The following is a 22,670-nucleotide window of genomic DNA, read 5'->3' on the forward strand; positions in this document are numbered from 1 at the left end:
GTATATAGTACATTGGATATAAGGCATCCGTGGCATCCCTCAAAAGTGGGACAATTTTCTTTAAAATATAATTTCATGATGTTGGCTTATTTTACTTCTTTCTTGCTTAGGGGAGTACAGAAAAATATCAGTTGTTGAGGTACTAAATATTTTTAAACTTCGATTATATTTCAGGATTCATTTTATTTTATTACACATGACTAAATTTAATTTTAGGAATATTTACTAAATATCAACATAAGGTTTGTTATGCAGAACATAGCCTTTCCTCAGCCCAGTCTAGTAAGGGAGCACCATTTTAGTAGTCAATATTTTTTGAGCATCTAATATGCACCAGACACTATTCTGAAGTATAAGATAGAATTCCTACTTCCTAGGGAATAGGCAGTCTTGTGGATGAACCAGACAAGTAAATTAGCCATTACAGCACAGGATGGTACATGCCATGATGAGAACATACAGGAGACTCTGGGAGAGGAATGGGAATCCAAATCATAGGTAAGGTAAGGTGTTAATGAGTGACAGCAAGACAAAATCAGGGTCAGGGACATTCCAAGCTGAGGAACACTGGATGAGAAATCTCAGAGGCAAAAAATGTGACATATTCGGGCACTTGAAAAGAGGTAAAGCAATGTTTCTCAAAATGTGGCCCTCCATCTGCCTGAGTCATAATCAACTGGGGGTGAATCTTAAAACTTCTGGGTGATTCTTAGCCCTCTAGGTAATTCTCAAACTCTCTGAAATATGAGAAACACTGTGCTAGAGTTAAGGGGCATGAGGAAGAATTAAAATTAGTGTAATAAACATCCTATATTAAAGGCACACAAAATTCTATGATTAGGTTTATTTGTGTAATTATAAAAGGCTTTCATTTTATTTTTTTAGAGTTGACATTCAGTATTAGTTTCAGGTGTACAACATAGTGATTCAACATGTATATACATTACTCAGTGCTCATCACAATAAGTATAGATATCATCTCTTACCATACAAAGTTATTACAGTATTATTGACTATGTTCTCTATGCTGTACTTTTCATCCCCATGACTTAATTTATTTTATAACTGGAAGCTTATATCTCTTAATCCCCTTTACTTATTTTTCCTATCCCCCCCAATCTCCTCTGCTCTGGCAACTACCAGTTCTCTGTATTTTTGAGTCTGTTTCTGTTTCATTTTTTAGATTCCACATATAAATAAAATCATAGGTATTTATCTTTCTCTGTCTGACTTATTTCACTTAACAATATACCCCATAGGTCTATCTATGTTGTCACAAATGGCAAGATTTCATTCTTTGTTATGGCCAAGTAATATTCCACTGTGTGTATATATGTGTGTATACACACACACTGTATCTTCTTTACCCATTCATCTGCTGATGTACTTAGGCTGGTTTCATTTCTTGGCTTCTGTACATAATGCAATAAATATAGGGGTGCATGTATCTTTTCTAATTAGTGTTTCCATTTTCTTTGGGTAAATACCCAGAAGTAGAATTACTGGATCATATAGTATTTGGATTTTTAATTTTTTCAGGATGTTTTCGGTAGTGGCTGCACCAGTTTACATTTCCACCAACAGTGCACCAACGTCCTCACCACCACTTTAAAACATACTCATTTGAAACCGCTAATTCCTATCTTTTAAGTGATTTGGGAGGTTGGAGGGGGATGGAGGATATAGATAAAGAATGGAGGTGTTTACTACTGTAATTTTTTTCTTTATCCTCAGATGACTCTAAATATAGTATATAATTTTTTATTCATTGAATGTTTTTGTTTTCTTTTAGTCCAAGGACAAAATGATGAGAGGCTCTCGCAGAGGATGTGTTAGACTCAGAGTGAGTATTTATTCATTTTTATGAAAACCAATTTTGATGGGAAAAAATATTTTGATAGAATCACGGAGGTCTAAATTTAGTTTTCTCATTTAATTTTTGAGACAGGCAACAAAGGTTCAGAAAAAAAAGATCTCTCCATCTTAACTACTAGCCAGTGCCAAAACCAGGACTAGAATGCCATTCTTTTACTTGCTGTTTTATTTATTTATTTATTTTTTTTTTTTAAAGATTTTATTTATTTATTTGACAGACAGAGATCACAAGTAGGCAGAGAGGCAGGCAGAGAGAGAGGTGGGAAGCAGGCTCCCTTCCGAGCAGAGAGCCCGATGTGGGGCTCGATCCCAGGACCCTGGGATCATGACCTGAGTCAAAGGCAGAGGCTTAACCCACTGAGCCACCCAGGCGCCCCTTACTTGCTGTTTTAATGTTGTATCCATGACTTAACGCAGCTGCTGATTTTTTTTTCTTTAACCTCTATTTTACAGTCAGGGACCAGGGTTAGAACTTAATGAATTATAGTGTTAGTAGTAGAGCAAATAGTAGGAATAACTGTGAAAAATCCCTACTTAATAGTTGCTTTGTTTTTACTATTCAACACGATTTAATAAGGGTCTGTGTAGCAATGATGTCCAACAAATATAATGTGAGCCACATATATAATTTAAAATTTTGTTGTAGTCACATTTAAAAAGTGCCGCTTTCCTGATGGTGCACGGGAGAAGAATGAGGCCCAAACAAGTCAGCTGTGAGAGAGAGAGGGAGCAGGGGAGACGACAGCTGGAAGGACTGTCCCCCGGAACAACTCCTCAATCCCAACTCCTCAGTCCCATATTTATTAGATACAAGATAGCAACAAAGGAGAAGAAAAGAAGTTTATACAACAGCCGTGTGTCTAGTAGGTAACAACAAGAAGGAATGTGAGTCAGGTGTTGGTCACATGGTAAATGAGGTAAACAAGAAGAGGAGTAAGGTGTTTCTTGTCCAGCAGCTGGATTTGTAGTTGAGCAAGCTAAAGGGATTACCTTAACAGCAGGCTTTCTCTGAGGCAGGGGAGACTACGAAAAAGGGAAGCACGGCGGCCTTCCGCCCAGAGCAAGCCAGGCATCCCCAGCTGCTCGGCTTCAAGGATGTGTATCATCTCCTCCACCAAAGGCCTGCAGCTAGTACATGTTTTTCCAAGGTCATCTTTAAGCATGCTTGCATTAAAGTTATAGTTAGTTATAGTTTAAGCAGTATATTATTCCGAGGGACAGTTACAAAAAAGGAAAAAGAAACAGGTGAAGTTAATTTTAAAGTATTTTGTTTAGGCCAATATATTCCAGAATATTACTATTCAACATGTAACAGTAAAAAATTATTAATGAGATATTTTACCTTTTTTTTTTTTTTTTTAATAGTAAGTCTTCAAAATCCAGTGTGTCTTTTACACTTAATGGCTTCTCTCTGTTCAGATTAGATGCATATCAAGTGCCCAGTAACCACATAAGGCTAAGTAGTGGCTTCCTTACTGGACAGTGCAGGCTTATAGCTTCACACTGTTTTTAATTGCTTGTTCAGGTTCCTTCATTGTCCCGAGTTTCTAAAGGCAAGAAAAAGTGCATGATTGGGGGTATAATTTCTAGTATTCCATTATATCTAAAGATGAGTCTACCTTTATCATAACCATGTAGATCAGCTTTTTGTAGTCTTGTCTTTTTCTGGCTTCTGTTGCTTTCTTCTCTGCCATCTTTTTTCTGCATGTTTGCTTTTGAAGATGTGAATATATTTGGTAAACATATTACTGCCTTTATTAACAGTAACGAATTGGCAGAAATGGGAAATAACTGAGAAAGAAACCAAATTATTACTTTTTTTCCAATTTATTGAAACTAAAAGAAAAAACCCAAACAGTAAACATTTCTCCTAGACTACCCCCAGCTTCTGGCAATTGACAATCTATGTGATACAGAGTGGGTTTTTTTCTGTTGTTGTTGTTTCAGAGATTAGACAGTATTTGTTTCTCTGTCTTATTTCACCTAGTGTAATGGCCTCATGGTCTTCCTGTTGTCAAATATGACCCAACTTCATTTATTTTTATGGCTGAATAATATTCAGGTATGTGTGTGTGCATGGGTGTAAGCATACCCATACACACACACAGATAGATATATAAAGAAATAGATATAATACAATTTCTTTATCCATTCATCCATCACTGGATACTTAAGTAGTTTCCATATCTTTGCTACTGTAAAAATTGCAGCAGTGAACATGGGGGCACATATATCTTTTTGAATTAGTGTTTTCATTCTCTTCAGATAGATACATACAATTATAATTGCTGGGTCATATGGTAGTTTTTTTAATTTTGGAGGAACCTCCACACTGTGTTTCTGTAGCAGCCACACCAGTTTACATTTCTACCAACACTGCATGAGTTGTTTTTTCCACATCTTCACCAACACTTGTTATTTCTTGGCCTTTTTTTTTTTTTTTAGTTGCTTCATAAAAACAATTACGATGTTTACCTTCATTTTCTTTCTTTTTTTTTTATGGTAAAATTGGTATATAACATTATTAGTTTCAGGTGTATGATACAATTTGGTATTTATATACACTACAAAGTGATCATAGTAATTCTAGTTACTATTAATCACCATACAGTTGACTTATTCACCCCTTTTGTACCTTCCATCCCTCTTCCACTCTTATGACCAATCTGTTCTCCATATCCATGAGTTTGGTTTGTTCATTTGTTTTTCTTTGAATAAATATCCGGAAGTGGAATAGCTGGATAATATATATGATAGTTCTGTTTAATTTTTTTTTTATTAAAAGGTTTTATTTATTTATTTTTTTTAAAGATTTTATTTATTTGTGAGAGAGAGAGGGAGAGAGAGTGAGTGCAGGCAGACAAAATGGCAGGCAGAGGCAGAGGGAGAAGCAGGCTCCCTGCCGAGCAAGGAGCCCGATGCGGGGCTCGATCCCAGGATGCTGGGATCATGACCTGCGCCGAAGGCAGCTGCTTAATTAGCTGAGCCACCCAGGTGTCCCAGTTCTGTTTAATTTTTTGAGGAGCCTCCATATTGTTTTCCATAGTGGCTGCACCAATTTACATTCTCAACAACAGTATATAAGATTTCCTTTTCTGCACATTCTCTCCAGCACTTGTTATTTCTTACTTTTTGAGATGTGAGATGCTGTCTCATGGTTTTCATTTGCATTTTCCTGATAATTGGTGATGTTGAACATCTTTTCCTGTGCCTATTGGCCATCTACATGGCTCCATTAGAAAAATGTCTCTTTGATCTTCTGCCCATTTTTTAAATTGGGTTGTTTGGAGTTTTTTGCTATTTAGTATGTGGGTTCTTTATATATTTTGGATATTAACTTGGTTGAATATGTGATTTGCAGATATTTTCTTCTGTTCAGTAAGTTGTCTTCTCATTTTGTTGTTGATGTCCTTCGCTGTGCAGAAGAGTTTAGTTTGATGTTATCCCACTTGTTTATTTTTACTTTTGTTGCCTTTGTTTTTGGAGACAGAACAATGTCAAGGAGCTTACCGCTTATGTTTTCTCTGAGTTTTATGGTTTCAGGTCTTGTGCTCAAGTCTTTAATCCATTTTGAGTTAATTTTTGGGTATGCTGTAAGATAATGTTCTACTTTCATTCTTTTGCATTTGGTTGTCCAGTTTTCCCAGCACCATTTATTGAAGAGATTGTTCTTTCTCATTATATGTTCTTGGCTCCTTTGTCATAAATTAACTGACCATATGTGTGTGGGTTTATTTCTGGCTTCTCTATTCCATTTCATAGGTTGATGTGTTTGAAAAATCACCACAGGTTAAGGGTTCAATTCTACAAGCCTGCTCTCCACCCCTTACTTCAGATACCATTTGCAAGCCTCAGGCTATTACCTATGTTCTGACAGACCAGCTACAAATTGGAGGTTCCAACAGCCTCCTCCTCAAGTTCAATTCATTTGCTATAGCAACTCACAGAACTCAAGGAAACATGTTTACCAGTTTACTAAAGGATATGATAAAGGATGTGAATCAACAGCCAGATGAAGAGATATTAAACAAGATTGGGGGAAAGGGTATGGAACTTCCATGCCCTCTCTAGGAATGCCACTCTCCCCACCCCATCTCTGTGTATTCACTAACCTGGAACCTCTCTAAACCCAGTCCTTTCCAGTTTTTATGGAAGCTTCAATGCAGAGTCATGATTGACTAACTAAGTCTTTGGCCATTACCTGATTCAGCCTCCAGCCTCTCTCCTCACCTGTGGTTGGAGGTGGGGAGGACTAAAAGTTCCAACTTTAATCACATGGTCTCTCCTCCTGGCAAACAGCTGCCATCCCTCCCTCTGTCCCACTTTCAAAAAATTTTTATTTATTTGAGTGAGAGCATGCTTGTGCAAGTGGAGGGAGGGGCAGATGGAAAGGGAGAAGAAAGCTCTCTGCTGAGCAGGGAGCTGGATGCAGGGTTTGATCCCAGGACCCTGAGATCGTGACCTGTGCCAAAGGCAGATGCTTAACTAGCTGAGCCACCCAGGCACCCCAACCAGCTCCCATCCTTAGGCAGTTTCCAAAAGTTGCTCCATTTACATAATAAAAGACTTTAATCACTCTCAACACCTGTGAAATTCCAAAGGTTTTTGGGAGCTTTGACCCAGAAAGTGTAGGTGAAGATGAAATATATATAAGAAACATATGTTGGTCTTCTGAATAACCAAATATGTATTTCTTATAAATCACAATGTTACACGTTGATTTCTAGTTTTGTACCATTGTGGTCAGAGAAGATGCTTCGTATTATTTTAGTCTTCTTAAATGTATAGAGACTTCTTTTGTGGTCTAATGTGATCTATCCTGGAGAGTGTTGCATGTTCTCTTGAGAAGAATTTGTATTCTGCTTCTGAATGGAATGTTCTGTATTTATCTATTAAGTCCATTTGGTCTAATGTGTCTTTTAAAGCCAGTGTTTTCCATATTGATTTTCGTCCTGGATGATCTATCCATTGATGAAAGTGGGTTTTGAAGTCCCCCACTATTATTGTAGTGCTATCAGTGTCTCCGTTCAGGTCTGTTAGTATTTGCTTCATATATTTTGGTTCTCCTGTGTTGGGTGCATAAATGTTTACAAATGTTATGGCCTATTGTTGAATTAACCCCTTTATCAGTATGTAATACTTTTCTTTGTCTTTTATTACAATTTTTGTTTTAAGGTCCATTTTGTCTGATGTAAGGGTAGCTATACCAGTTTTCTTTTGGTTTCCATTTATACAGAGTATCTTTTCCACCCCTTCACTTTCAGTCTGTGTGTGTCCGTTGATCTGAAATAAGTTTCTTTCAGGTGACATATAAAGGAGTCTAGTTTTATTTATCCATTCAGCTACTCATTGTCTTTTGATTGAAGAATTTAGTTCATTGACATTTGAAGTAATTATTGATAAGTATGTATTTATTGCCATTTTGTTCATTGTTTTCTGGGGGTTTTTGTAGTTCTTTCTGTTGGTTTTTCTTTTCTTGCTCTCTACCCTTGTAGTTTCATGTCTCTCTTTAGTATTATGTTTAGATTCCTTTCTCATTATAGGTTTTTGCTTTGTGGTTTCCATGAGGTTCACATATTACAACCTTTATATATAGCAGTGTATTTTAAGTTGATAGCAACTTATATTTGAATGCTTTGTAAAAACTATATTTACCCCCCACCTAGTTTTGTGTTTTTGATGTCATATTTTACATCTTTTTATTTTGTGTGTCCCTTAACTAATTTTTGTAATTACAGTTTTACTTCTTTTGTCCTTTAACCTTTAAAATAGCTATAAAAGTGGTTAATCCATTACCTTTACTATGTGGTAGCCTTATGCATGTGATTTCTACTTCCACATGTTTTCTTGTTAGTGCCTTTTCTTTTCAGCTTAAAGATGTCACTTTAATAATGCTTAAAAGGCCAGTTTAGTGACGACCTCCTCTATCTTTAACTTGTCCGGAAAACTCTCCTTCACTTTTGAATGATAACTTTGCAGGGTACAGTCCTTAGTTGGAAGTTTTTTCTTTCAGCACTTCATATACAACATTTCACTCCCTTGTGATGTGAAGTTTCTGTTGAAAAATCAGCTGATGATCTTATGTAGGTTCTCTTGTATATCACAAGGATTTTTTTTAGGATCCTCTCTTTAACTCCTTACATTTTATTTCATTTATATATATATATATATATATTTTTTTTTTTTAAAAGATTTTATTTATTATTTATTTGACAGAGATCACAAGTAGGCAGAGAGGAAGGGAAGCAGGCTCCCTGCTGAGCAGAGAGCCTGATGTGGGGATCAGGAGCTGAAGGCAGAGGCCCTAACCCACTGAGCCACCCAGGCGCCCCAAGGTCTTTTTTTTAAAGAGGAAATTATCATGTGTAACTGTAGACTCAGTATGTTTATGGGAGGAAATGAGTTCAGGATCTTCCTACCTTGCCGTCTGAAACTGGAACCCAAAGACCCAAATCTAATGGAAAAATTCTCATGCTGAGATAGAAGTATGGTGAATTTGCAGGATGGAAATGAGACAGGCTTATTTTGAGCAGATGTTGTATATGTGATAGCATATAGATTTTTAAAAATTCAGCTTATTATACTGTTTACTGTTTGTTTTTTTTTCCCCTTGGTTTCTCTTTTGTCGTCTTGGTTTTATTGCTTTTCTAAGCATTTGTTACTGACCTTAGTCACCACCCGGTCTGGCATTAACTGGTTTCTTGGCTTGAGATAGCTAAGTAGGGCAACCTTGGCAGGGCTGTATTGAGATTGCTTATCAGTTGAATTCAGTCTGGGTTTGGGCCGCTGTCTCATTGTTACATTTAAGCACTATTTTCTTTTTTTCCTTTTTTCTTCCCTTTTCTTTCTTTTTTAAAGATTTTATTTATTTTTTTGGCTGAACGAGAGAGATAGTGGCAGAGATAGCGAGAGAGAGCTTGAGTGGGGAGAAGAGGAAGAAGCAGGCTCCTTACTGAGCAGGGAGCCCAATACGGGGCTCAATTCTAGGACAATGGGATCATGACCTGAACCAAAGGCAGATACTTAAACTGACTTGAGCAACTCAGGCGCCTCTATTTTTTTCTTTTAATATAACTTAATTATTAACCCTTGTGACTACCATCCAGGTTAAGAAATAGGTTAACCCAGGTTAAGAAATAGAATTTTGGCAGCTACCCTGGAAGCCTCTTTATGTGCCTCATTTAATTACAGGCCCCTCCCTGTCTCTTAAATTAACTGCTGTTGAATAGTAATCACTTCTTGAATTTATATTTCTAAATTCTGTACTTTGTCTTGCCTTTCTTTTTAACTTGATACCTCTTGTTTGTAATTTATGTATTGAAGAATCCAATAGGACCCTTAGGAGTTTTCCATACACTGATTGCATACAGCTGTAATTCTGCATACTCTTCTGCCCTCTGCTTTTCTTGCAAATTGGCAACTGGATGCAGAGAGTAGATAAGACTCAGGTTTCATCCCTTTGGTAAGGCTATAGGTGATGGTGTGTTCTTTTATCAAGAGGTACATAATATTTGGCTTTTGCTCCTTATTGATACTAGCAGCTACTGATGCTCAGTACATAGCTTCATCGGCTTATCTGGGGGTTGCAAAATTATGATATTTCATCATTTAGTTCTAATTTTTATCAGAAATATTTTATAAGGAGTTCTCTTCATGAATTTGGCCACCCAGTGCTGCAGATCAAATAAACAGGATAAGTGCTTGATTATTTCGTTTCACTTACCCAGTTTTTAAGATAAGGAATTGACTTAAAACAACACTGATTTTATAAATATCCAAAAAAAAATTGAAACAGACTCAAATAGATACTTGTGCACCCATGTTCATAGCAGCATTACTCACAGTAGCCTAGAATTAGAAGCAACTCAGTCTTTATTCAGTGGATAAATGGATAAGCAAAGGGAGGTATATACATACAATGGGATATTATTTAGTTTTAAAAAAGAAAGAAATTTAGACATATGCTACAACATGGATGAATCTTGAGGGCATTATGCTAAGTGAAATAAGCCAGTCACAAAAAGATAAATACTGTATGATTCTACTTACATGAGGTACCTAAAGCAGTCAAATTCATGGACAATAGTAGTTTCCAGGGGTTGGAGGGAAGAGAGATTGGGGAGTTAGTGTTTTATTTTGTTTTTAAAGATTTAATTTATTTATTTGACAGAGAAAGAACACAAGCAGGGGGAGTGGGATGGGGAGGAGCAGGGAGCCCAACATGGGACTCGATCCCAGGACCCCGAGATCACGACCCAAGCCAAAGGCAGATGCTCAATGACTGAGCCACCCAGGCATCCCGGGAGTTAGTGTTTAATGGGTACATAGTTTTAGTTTGGGAAGATTAAAAAGTTCTGGAGATGGACATTGATGATGGTTGCACAATGGCATGAATGTACTTAATGCCACGAAATTGAACACTTAAAAATGTTTAAATGGTAAATCTTATATTACCACAATTAAAAATCCTCTGGGGCCTGGTGGGGGGAGGTGGAGGGAGTGGGGAGAAACACTTTTACCTGTTTATTATCTCACAGTTCTGTAGACCAGATATTTCAAAAGCATTCTCTGCTTAAGGTTTCCCAAGGCTGAAATCAAGGTATTGACTGGGCTGGGTTCTTACCTGGAGGCTCTGAGAAGAATCTAAGGGAGAATCTGTTCCAGGGTCTTTCAGGTTATTGGCAGAATTCAGTTGCATGTGACTCTGGGACTGAGGTTCTTGTTTTCTTGCTAGCTGTCAGCTGGGTTCTTTGTTTCTGAAAGCTGCCCGTATTGTCATGTGACCCCTCCCATCTTCAAGGCAACAGGGCAGGTGCATTCAGTCTTTCTGTTGCTTTGAATCTAACTTCCCATTCTGCTACCAGCTGTAGAAAACACTGCCACTCCTTTTACGAGACAGGATCTTCACTGCCACTCCTTTTAAAGGGCCTCCTGTGATTAGCCACCAGATAATCTCCCTTTTGCCCTGATCACTCCAGTGATAACTCATTCTGTAATATAATCACTTCAGAGATATCTCATCCTATTCATAGGTTTCTAACCACACCAAAAGGGAAAGACATTATAACATTATATAGGGGCAAGGGTCATTTAGGTTTTTGTTTTTTTGTTTTTTTGTTTTTTAGAATTCTGCTTACCATGCAGCATGATGGAGAAGAACCAGACATACCTGTGTTTGAATCTTATTTTTGCCCTTGTTGACTGGAAGAGGGAAGTTACCTGTAAGCTTCCTGAGTTTGAGTTTTCTCTTGAAAGTGGGGATTATAATACCCTTGAAGAACTTTGTGAGGATTGGGCACCTGGTACATAGATGGAAGCTGTTAATTAGTTGTGTGTGTATGTGTGTCTGTTTTAAGAGTCTCTGTGGTATTTTCAAAAAGTTGGACTGCCATTTAGCTTCCCTGTTAATCATTTGGAGAGTTTGTTTATAATTAGGTTCCCAGGTCCTACTCTCTTAGATACAGTTTCAGAATAGGGTCTAGAACCTATTTTTTAAAACATTTTGTTTTGTGATTTTGTTGAGCAGCTAAGTTTGGGACCACTAGTGTAGTAGAAAGAATCAGAGACCTGGGGTGGAATCTCACTCAGCTGTACCCCTTAACTGATTCTGTGCCATTGGGCAAATTTCTTAACCTCTGTGAAGATAACCTGTAACTTGCAGGGTTGTTATGAGACTTAGCAATTACCTATGTACAGGGTTTGGCACATAGTTACATATCTAATTGATGATGATGATGATGTGATGGTGATAGGTAATGCATTTATTATCTAGATTCCAAGTGAACTTAATGAGCTATCATTGATGTGTGCCACAGATCTCTCCCCACTTCTTCATCCATCCCAGACTGTCCACACTGTACTTCTCTGTTCCCTCATTCCTCATGCTTCTGATATCCCGATATCAGAAATTCTTTTTTTTTCTTACATCAGAAATTCTATGCCCATATCTGGTAAGCTCATCTTCTAGAGACTTTTCAAATGTGCCTTCTTCTGTGTAGCATTCCTGATCCATATCCTTCTTTTTTTTTTTTTTTTAAAGGGAGATACTTTTTTTTTTTTTTTTTAAGATTTTGTTTGTTTGTTTGAAAGAGGTCACAAGTGGGAGGGGCGGGGAGGAGAGCGGGCTCCCTGCTTGCTGAGCAGAGAGCCCGATGTGGGGCTCGATCCCAGGACCCTGGGATCATGACCTGAGCCGAAGGCAGAGGCTTAACCCACTGAGCCACCCAGGTGCCCCTGATCGACATCCTTTTAACAGACTTTGTCCTTCTTTATCATTTCAGCATTTGCTACATATGTCAATGAAAGCACGTATTGCACGGTATTACATATTTTTTCTTTTTCCTACCCAGATAGTGAGTTCCCATCCACTGTCACAGTGCCTGGTACATAGTAAGTAGGTACTCAAAAAAATGCTTATTGTTGATTTTGTATATTTATAAAAATAACAGTTATGGAATTTGCCTTTACTGTAGTTTACATAGAAAAGAACTATGGAAGTTATCTTAAACACAGAATAAGCCAGTAAGCAAGGGGCGCCAGGCTGGCTCTTTCGGTAGAGCATGCACCTCTTGATCTCTGGGTTGTGAATTCAAGTCCCAAGGTGGGTGTGGAGCCTACTTAAAAACAAAGCAGAACACATAATGTGGCTTTAGACTATGTAAAAGAATAAAGAATAGAGAAAGGAATCAGTAGTTACCGAGGAAGCTCTTTGGATCAAGCACTGTGCTGGATGATTTTCACATGTAAATTTCTATGATAATTCTGTTCAGTAAATGGTGTTAGGAGGAGACAGACTCAAGCTACTTTTAGTAACTTACCAAGGTCATGATGTAAATACTGAATCTGGTACTGAATTTGTGTCTGTCTCGTTACAAAACTCTTGTTTAATCCTTACTGTTAACCAGGCTTCTCTATTATTTTTTATTTATAGGAGTTAATTTAGACATTCCCAGCTTGTTATAAGGTAGTGGAGGAAAGCAGAACAGTGAAAAACCATTTCCTTCCCAGTATTTTTATGGTCTTTGACTATATTGGTGGCAAAGTGTATGCCACTAGGTGGTGCCCTCGCCTTAATAGAAAAGTAGAAGGTTGGGTGAGACCTGGGGTCTAATTTCACCCCCCTGACACCCCCTCCTTCCCATATTAGCCAAAATAAAACATTGATATTTCTAGGAAAAATCTGCAAAAGGGAGATGTAGCAGTATTAAAAAGGTGGTATGTAATATAGACAAACAAGTAGCCATGTATGAAATGGAATTCAAGTCCAGATTCTGCTGCTTACTAGCTTTGTGTCCTCAGGCAACTCAGCTATTTAGCTTTGAGTCCTATTTTCTGGAACGAGCGTCATATTGTTTACTCATAGAATTATGAATATCAAATTATTTGATGTAATAAAAAGTATTCCAACACAATGTTTGGGACTTAGGTTCTTAATGACTGGTGGTTAGTGTTATAATTGATAAAATGAATCTCAGATTCAGAAGAATTCTGTAGGGCCTTAGGAATCACCAAAGTAGGGTGAATTATACTCAACAAAGTATTTATGCTGAATGTATTGTGCGTTTTCAAAAACTGTTAATCCACATGCGACTTCAAGTAACAATTTTTACCCAGCCCAGTGAAGTGAGTACTCCACTTACAGTTGTGCTGGTCATCAGAGTTGACTGATTTTCCCTGAGGGATACATCATCTGTTCTCTTTTCTTTTAGTCTGTCATAAGAGAGATCAGCAGTGTATTATCATGGATTATTAATAGTTCTAGCACTGGCTTTTTTTTGGTAGTGCCTTATTTCATTGACTGTACATTATTTTTTTCAAATGGTAACGTCTCAGGCTTTGGGATTCATCTTACATTGCTATCTTAGAGTGGATGCAAAAAGGTATTTTTAGGTTAATGTGTAAGTTCAAGAATGTCTTCACTTTTGGGGGTACCTGGCTGGCTCAGTTGGTAGAGGGTGCAACTCTTTATCCTGGGTTTTGAGTTCAAGCCATTGCTGGGTACAGAGGCTACTTAAAAATAAAATCTTAAAAAAAAAAAAAAAAAGAATGTCTTCACTTTGTCCCTTAGATCTGCATCCTGTAAGAACCTCTGTCTATTGTTTTGTTATTTCATTATGAAAAATCACTCTATTGATTTCTGCCTTTAAATTCAATAGCTTTTTTGCAAGCATCATCTCTATGAATTTGACACTGAAAATGTCCTCCTTTGGGCAAGATGTAAACTTCTGCTTAATATCTGTGATTGGTACATAGATACCACTTTATTACATTTTCTGAATGTGTATGATATAATTATAAATTAAAAATAAGGTGATGAAATGTTAGTGAAGAAATGTTGGCCAAAAGAAAGCTTGGAAACAGTATTAATATGAGACCTAATAGACTTTAAGAAAAAATATTTGTTACAGAAAAAGAATTTAATAAAAACGCAGTATCACATAGATAACATTCTTTATCAACAGTGGTGTAAATTAGAAATCTCTTAATGAAACAGTAGCCACTCACTGCTTTACACACATACTTCTAAATAATTCATTGGTGAATGTAGATTTCATGATGGAAATTATGAAATATTTAAACCTGAATAATAATGAAGGGACCACATGTTAAAACTGCATCTAAGGCGCAATCTATGATTTATTATCTTAAGTTAGTATAAAACCGAGATCGAAAATGAATGAACTAAGCATTAGATTTAAAAATTAGAAAATAATGAAGTAACAAGAAAATAACAAAGGAAATTTTTAGGCCAGAGTCCTTTATTAATGTGGATGTCGAGGGGTGCCCGGGTAGCTCAGTCAGTTGGGGTCTGCCTTCGGCTCGGGTCATTATCGCAGGGTCCTGGGATTGAGCCCCAAGTTAGGCTTCCTGCTCAGCAGGGGAGTCTGCTTCTCCCTCTCTCTCTGCCCCTATCTCCCTGCTCATGCCCTCTGTCCTGCTTGCTTGCTCTCTCAAATAAACAAATAAAATCTTAAAAATACATAGAGAGTTGTCAAAATCCTAAACAAAATACAGCAAACCACACCCAGTAATTTATAAACAAAAGGTATTACGGCCAAATGGAATTTATTCTGGGAATACTAGGATGCTAATTTTAAAGTTGAAGTTATTTACATATTAATAGATCAAAGGAGGAAAAACTCTATGAGCATTTGAATAAATGCAGAAGAAACAGTGACTAAAATGAAAACATGCCATAAAAATCAAGCAAGCTAGGAATAAAAGAATAGTCTTAATCTGGTGAGGGGTATTGGCTACAATGCTACCAGTGATAATAGTGAAAAAGTAGAAGCATTCTCTTTAAAATCCACAGCAAACAGGTGGCTGCTTTTGCTGCATCTTTAAATATTGTACTCTGGAGGGCCCAGTGAATGCTGTAAGACAAAAGACAGGGAAAAAGGCTTGGAAGGAAGAATCAAAATGAGTTATTTGCCAATGATGTTTCTGTAACTGTACTATAGGTCCTGGCAAACATGTAACATGAGAACGAGAAAAAAATTCAAGGAAAAAGATTGGAAGGGAAGAATAAACATTATTGGTATTTGCAGGTATGATGTCTGTAGAAAAAAAAATCCTGGGGCACCTGGATGGCTCAGTAAGCTGAGTGTCCAACTCTTGATTTTGTTTTGTTTGTTTGTTTTTAAAGATTTTCTTTATTTGAGAGAGCAAGAGCACAAAGGGAGAGTGAAAGGGAGAAACAGATTCCCTGCTGAGCAGGGAGCCTGATGTGGGACTCCTTCCCGGGACCCTGAGATCATGACCTGAGCTGAAGGTAGATCCTTAACCGACTGAACCACCCAAGTGCCCTGCAACTCTTGATTTGGGCTCATGTCATGATCTCAGAGTCCTGGGATCAAGCCCTATGTCTGTTCTGTGCCATAGGGAGTTTGCTTAAAGATTCTCTCCCTCTCTTTCTGCTCTTCCCCTGCTTGTCCTCTTCACGTGTACTCTCTCTCTCTCAAATAAGTAAATCTTTAGAAAAAAATTCACAAGAATCTACAGAAAAACTATTTAAATGACTAACCTTCAGCAAAGTTATTGGATATGAAATCAATATGCAGAAAACATAGCATTCCTCATATGACCCTCAGACAGTTAGGAAAAATTTATTAAAAAATATTTATAATAGGGGTACCTGGGTGGCTCAGTTGGTGAAGCATCTGCCTTTGGCCTAGGTCATGGGTTTAGGGATCCAGCACTGCCTCAGGCTCCCTGCTCAGCAGGAAGCTTGCTTTTCCCTCTACCACTTCCCCTGCTTGTATTCCTTCTCTTCACTGTCTCTCTCTGTCAAGTAAATAAATAAAATCTTTTAAAAATGTTCATAATGAGAACTGTATATTATTAGGAATATGTATTACAAGAGAAATGCACTCCTTTGATGGAGGAAAATTGTAAGACATCATTGCAAGACTAAAGGAAGATCTGAACATTGAAAAAGCTCTATACTGTTCCTGCTTGTTAGACTCTATCATGTATATGCTTATTTCCTTTAAATCTATAAAGACATTTGATTCAGTCAAAACCACAAATAGGCTTATCAAAAAACTTGGTAAGGTGATTCTGAAAGTCATTTAAAATGGTAAAGAGGCAAGAAAAAAAATTGAAGAATAAAGAGTTGGGGGACTTGCCATTCCAGATGTTAAGGCTTTTTATGAAACTGTGGTAATTAAAATGATATGGTCTTAGTATATGGGGAGAGGATTTGATCAGTGGCACAGAAGAGAAGTAGAACCACACAACTATGGGAGTTGAGAATATGACAGCATTGTAAGTCAGACATTGTCACTCAGTAAATGAAGCTGGGTCATATGGAAAAAATAAAATTTACTTACCTCATGCTATACGCAAAAATTTCCAGAAGTATTAAAGGTATAAAATGAAAATTCATTTTTATAAGAATTGTATAGAAGAAAGTCTTGATGACGTCAAGACAGAATAGGATGTTTTAAAGCACAAACCATGATAGAAGAGATTCATAGATTTGACAGCATTCGAATTTTAAAACCTTTGAACACTACCACCAACCAAAAGACACCACAATTAAAGAGAAAAATAGCCCATGGCCAGGAGAGAAGATATTTACATTGCGTAGAACTGACAAAGGATTAATATCCAGAATATATAAAGAAATCCTACAAATGGATAAAAAAGATAAAACCCAGAGAACACATACAAAAGACAAAAAGAATGCCCCAAAAGATAAAAGAATACCCCAAAAGAAAATGTACAAAGGATATGCACACTCAATTCATGTAAGAGGAAATAAGATCTTGGCAATAAATGTGACCAGGTTCTTATTCTCAGTGATAACAGAAAATGCAAATTAAAACTTCAGGAATATAGTATTTTTGTGATGTTGCCAAGAATTTATAAAGTCTGATTATACTTAGTGTTGGCTAGTGACTAGGGGGTATAGGAACTCTGCTGAATCAGTACGGTGCTGGTTGGGACATAAATCAGTGCAACCACTTAGGAGAGCCAGTTTGGAGTATTTAGTAAAGTTGAAAGGATGTCCAGCTCCACAGAAGAGTGGAATTCTATTCCATTTCAGAGCATATGCTTGACACTTTTACCAGGAGAATACAGTGATGGTTATTGCTGGATTATTGGAATAGGAAAAATTAAAAATAACCTAAATGTTCTGCATAGGAGAAGTGATACATTGTGGTATACTTATATAATGGAATACTACATAGCAGGTAAAATGTATATATATATTTCTCAAAATGGATTGTGTATGTACCTACATACATTCTCAGCATGGAAAATATGTATGTATATGTGTATAAAGATGTATGTATATGTATGTATTATTTAAAATGAACAAATCTCAGTATTGAGTGAAAAAAAATTGTTTGCTGTTCTATTACTATTACCTAGAATAAAATACTTGCTGAATCAATGAATGATGTTAAAGTAGGTTCTCCATGCAGCAGCATCCTTGGTAAGCAGGCTAAACCTCAAGCTTTCCTCCTTCCCTCCATTTTGTTGACTCCTCTTTTTTTTTCCTCTAGGTGATGTGCTCTTCCAGGGCAGAGATGTATTTTATTCCTATTTACATTCCCTGGCTATTAATGTTCCTGGCTTAGAATAGGCATTTAATAAATGTGTAGAAGTAATTAGTGAATATTGCTTATTATAATAATGCAGTGTTAAGAGAGGGCTTTGAATCAGGAATTGTAAGACCTCAATTCTCCTGCTTTTTAGGTTGCAGTTTTTGGTGTTTTTTTAAACCTTTCTGAGCTTCAGTTTTCTAAGAGTAATACCTGTTCTGCCTAAATCTCCAACACCATATTTAAATGTGTTACATGAGTGTAAGAAATTTCTAATATTTCACCAGGGAGAGAAAAATACGTGGTTGTGAAGTTACTGTGGGAGTAGCTGTGCTGTGTATTCTTAGCACTGTCTACCTTCCTTTTAGGAGTTGTGTGAGCAATCTGTGTCCCAGAGGAGAGTCATCATTTCTTTTTTATTTCTAGTTTACCAACCCAGTTTCTGTTCTTGCAAAGGGAGATTAGCTCTAAAATAGCCAGAACTCTGTTTTGTGGGTTGGTTTTGTTTTTTTTTGTTGTTGTTGTTTTGTTTTTTTTCCTCAAAGCCATGAGAGTAAAACTTCTTTGGTATCAGAACTATGACTCATGTCTGAAGTATGTTTGTGTATATAGAGAAGAGGAGAAGAGGGAAAGTCAGGAAATTCATCTGGTTGCACTAGACTCTAGTTCCAGTTACTTTCTTTCTTTCTTTTTTTTTTTTTTTGAAGATTTTATTTATTTATTTGACAGAGATCACAAGTAGGTAGAGCGGCAGGCAGAGAAAGAGAGAGGAGGAGGAAGCAGGCTCTCTGCCAAGCAGAGAGTGCGATGCAGGACTCTATCCTCCTACCCTGAGATCATGACCTGAGCCAAAGGCAGAGGCTTAACCCACTGAGCCACCCAGGCGCCCCCAGTTACTTTTTTTTTTTTTTTAATTTTTTATTTTTTCTGCGTAACAGTATTCATTATTTTTGCACCACACCCAGTGCTCCATGCAATCCGTGCCCTCTCCAATACCCACCACCTGGATCTCCCAACCTCCCACCCCCCGCCCCTTCAAAACCCTCAGATTGTTTTTCAGAGTCCATAGTCTCTCATGGTTCACCTCCCCTTCCAATTTCCCTCAACTCCCAGTTACTTTTTATCTTGAACTTGGATAGTGTGACCCTGAAGCTGCATGTTCCTTGGTTAGCCCAAGTACTGATAACCTGAAAGGTTGAATCATCCCTTATCTTCAGAAGAAAAATCATGAAAAGTCACTAAAATGTATATATCTATATCTATATCTATATATCTATATATAGAGATAGATATACATATCTATATATATCTATATATCTATAGATACATATACACACACATATATATATGCTTATTATGTTGGGACAGTGGGTCGTAGAAGCAGGGTTGAAATAAAACTTTGGCATTTTGATGGACTACCATAGTAAAGAACTTCACTTAACAATAGAATATTATTTTATATGTGGATTAGTAAAAGGAGTTTCACTTTGCCAGATGTAAAAAATTAGTAGTTTAAACTCAAATAAAGGGAGAGGATGGATGTTTGGCAGAAGAGAATCTGGGGCAGTTGGTAAACCTCAAGCTGTCCAGCTGTAGCATTTGGTAAGAGATGAGAGGTAGGCATGGAGCAAATCACTGAGGACACTGTAGGCTAGGCTATGGCAGAGTGACCATAACCCCTAACCAGGACACTGTTACTTATATTACCAGGACAAGAGGAATAATTGAACTGTCTCAGGCAAATCAGGTCATATGGTACCCTTATTTGAAGGTGAAGAAGAGCCACTGATACAGTTACATACCCTACAAGGAATGGGAGGTTAAAAAAAATTTAGGCAGGAGTTTGGGCAAGTCTGAATAATCTTGACTGGAAGGGAATGAGGGGGTGTGTGAACTGCTGGATGAAGACGTGTAATTGAAAATGATTGTTGTTGTTCAACAGGGTAAAGAATTTGAACATGCGTAAATGCTATTGGGAAAGAGCCAGTAGTCAAAGAAGTTGACAGTTGGTAGAGTGAGAGACCTAAGGAACGGTGATAGGGTATGGAGCTCTTTTTTCATATGACAAGTGGAAAAGGAAGCAAGAATGATTATAGGTGTGGGTGAATGTTCAGAGTAATGGCAAGACCTGATGGGACTGGGAGGTTGTTAGCTAGCTTCCAGAGTCTTCGGAGAAGCATTTGGATATAGGAAGGGAAAAGTGTAATGGGCAAGAAAAGAATGCTTTCTCCTGTATAGGTTGTCACAGGTATTTAGGTAGAAATATTTCTGAAGCACAGCTTAGGTCATTAAGGGTCATTGAAGGAGAGTTTCAATAAAGAAGTGGTCAGCAGCAGCAACAGTGCCTTTGACTGGTGGTATATGACAAAACTGGAGAGTGCTGAAGTGGTCATGGAGACCTGTGAGTATAGTTTGGTAGTAGTGATGGGTGGTTGTAGTAGGTGGGAAAGAAGCTAGAGTACAGGAGTGGGTGAAAGGTTAAGGCGTGGACAGTTTCCAAAAAGCTCCTCTGTGAAAGCAGTGAGAAAGGTGGTAGCTAGGAGGAGATACAGCATTTTGCTTTTGTTTAATGGTTGGAAATTGAGCTTGAGGAAGAACATTTAAAAAGTGCAATTACTTGGTGTGTTTGGTTTTTTCCCCTAGAGTGTAGAAAGGTAGAAGGGTCTGGTTGATGACAGTGAAAAGGTTGGTTGGGCCAGATTTTGAATAATCTTGAATGGCATTATGAAGAAATGTTGACTTTACACATTAGTCCAAGGAAGCTTTTAAATATCTTTGTCTCATTTGAGAATCTGTGCTTTAGAAATACTACTCTGGCAATAGCAAAGACTGGACTAAAAGGTAGCCAGACTGAAAGGAGACAGATTGCCTATGAAGCATGTAGTGATGAGAGCCTGAATTAGGGCATTGGCAGTTCATGGGATGAAGAAGAGTTGGCATATTTGAGATTATAGTTCAGAGATGGAATGAACACAACTTGTGGTGATGGAATGAAGGAGAATGTGTGTAGAACCTAGTGGTTTCCATCTGAGTTGACTATATAACTGGTAAATTCACAATAAGAGACCCAAAAGAAAGAGCAAACATTTGGTACTGGGGTGATTTATAATGGCTTTGTTGAGATATAATTCACATGCAGTGCAATTCACCCATTTAAAGCATACAATTCAGTGTTTTTAGTGTATTCACAGAGTTGTGCAACCATTCCCACAGTCAATTTTAGAATGTTTTCATAAAGAACCCCATACCCATTAGCAGTCACTCTCGATGTTACCCTACTTCTATCCCTCCCCCCAGCCCTAGGCAACCATTAAATGTACTGTTAGTCTTTATGAATTTACCTATTTTGGACATTTCATATAAATGGAATTTTATGGTCCTTTGTGACTGGCTTCTTTCGCTTAGCATAATGTTTTCAAAGTTATCCACGTAGAGGATCACTTTTTACTTTGTATCATGCTCATCTCCTTGCATGTTTTATCTCCTCCTCTGCAACATTAATGCCTTGAGGGCAGGGACTATTGTTATATATTCTAGAGCTGTATCTAGCACATATTTTTGTATTCAGTTGTAACTTAGCAAATATTTGATATATCATAAATTAGAAGTTAACTCAGTAACCACAAAATTAAGTTAACCGGAATGATCTGTTCCCACACATGCTTATTACTCCCTGAGATGTGTTTATGTTTGCTGTCATGGAATAACTTGGTACCATGCCAGTGGTTCTGGTTCTGACATGAATTGTGTGACCTTGGGTAAGTCATTATATCTTTATACTCTCTGGAGACACTTTACTTAACTGAAAACAAGGATAAAAGTCCCAACCCAATCTGAAACTGAGGAATAACTAAGATAATTCAAGTTGATGGGATTTGGATAGAGTTGGGGTTTATCTAGACAACCTCCGAGAAGAGATTAACAAATGTTTAGCTCTATTACCTAATCCTCTTGGGATGGAGTAGCCTTTATTCATAGGATTAGGTATTTTGGCCCCTTGATTCTTTTCAGTCCCCATTTTCAAGGTCCTGGCATGCTGCTGCTTTTGTTACCATTCTGGGCCATTTTACCTATGTTATTTTCCCTAGCTTTTTTCTCTGAAATACTTTAGACACTTGTTTCTTAAGGACATTAACCAGTACACTTCATATGTTGCATAGCTTCCAGTCTTCTAATTCCTGTTGTCTTAATGGGCTGTTCGTAATTGAATACAAATATTTAAAAATTTGAAACTTACCCTGTCCACCTTCTTGAAACAAACAACTTATAAATAAATGCAGTCTCCTCCTCCCCCATCTTTTGGGGAGTTGTTCGTGCTTTTATTTAAAAAAACTCATATTGGATGTATACTTGAAGGTCATGTATCAGTAAATAATACAGTCTTCGACTTTCAAGATCTCATGGCAGTTCAGTGGGAGGAGGCAGACGTATAAACACATCACAGCGGAAGGTACAGTTGCAGAGCCATTTCTGAGTGGTTATGGGAGCACATGTGGAAGAAGTGATTGGGACCATGTTTTGAAGCAAGTGTCACCTGGCATTTCTGCACTAACAAGTGTAAACAGAAGCAGCCTGATGAAGAGGACCTGCATTCTTTGGCCTCACAATAACCGGGCATGGTGGAGGTTTCTGGCTCCCCATTTTGGAGCGTAGTCCAAAGCTCAGAAAAGCTCAGTGGCTGACTCTTGAACATGGATTCTAGACTCAGCTTCTATGTTTGTCCCCTCCCTCTCTCACCGCAAC

At 37.5% G+C, this 22,670-nt stretch overlaps 1 protein-coding gene across 7 annotated transcripts in view; it reads left to right on the top strand.

Moving 5' to 3' along the window:
• Positions 1-22,670, top strand: part of LOC111142973 (oxysterol binding protein like 9) — a 175,697-nt gene that overhangs the window by 30,744 nt on the left and 122,283 nt on the right. For 6 of the 7 annotated variants that reach the window (XR_002640297.1, XR_002640298.1, XM_022496334.1 and 3 more), the window contains exon 2: positions 1,793-1,843. The exons of the other annotated variant lie outside the window; for it this stretch is intronic. Coding sequence is in view for 4 of the 6 variants with exons in the window: in XM_022496334.1 (XP_022352042.1) it covers positions 1,793-1,843 (51 nt within the window). In the remaining 2 variants the exon portion in view is untranslated. The remainder of the gene's footprint in view (positions 1-1,792; positions 1,844-22,670) is intronic. 7 annotated transcript variants of the gene reach the window in all.

The sequence above is a fragment of the Enhydra lutris genome, unplaced genomic scaffold, assembly GCF_002288905.1.
Source record: "Enhydra lutris kenyoni isolate GAN:26980312 unplaced genomic scaffold, ASM228890v2 scaffoldscaffold9, whole genome shotgun sequence".
NCBI lineage: Eukaryota > Metazoa > Chordata > Mammalia > Carnivora > Mustelidae > Enhydra > Enhydra lutris.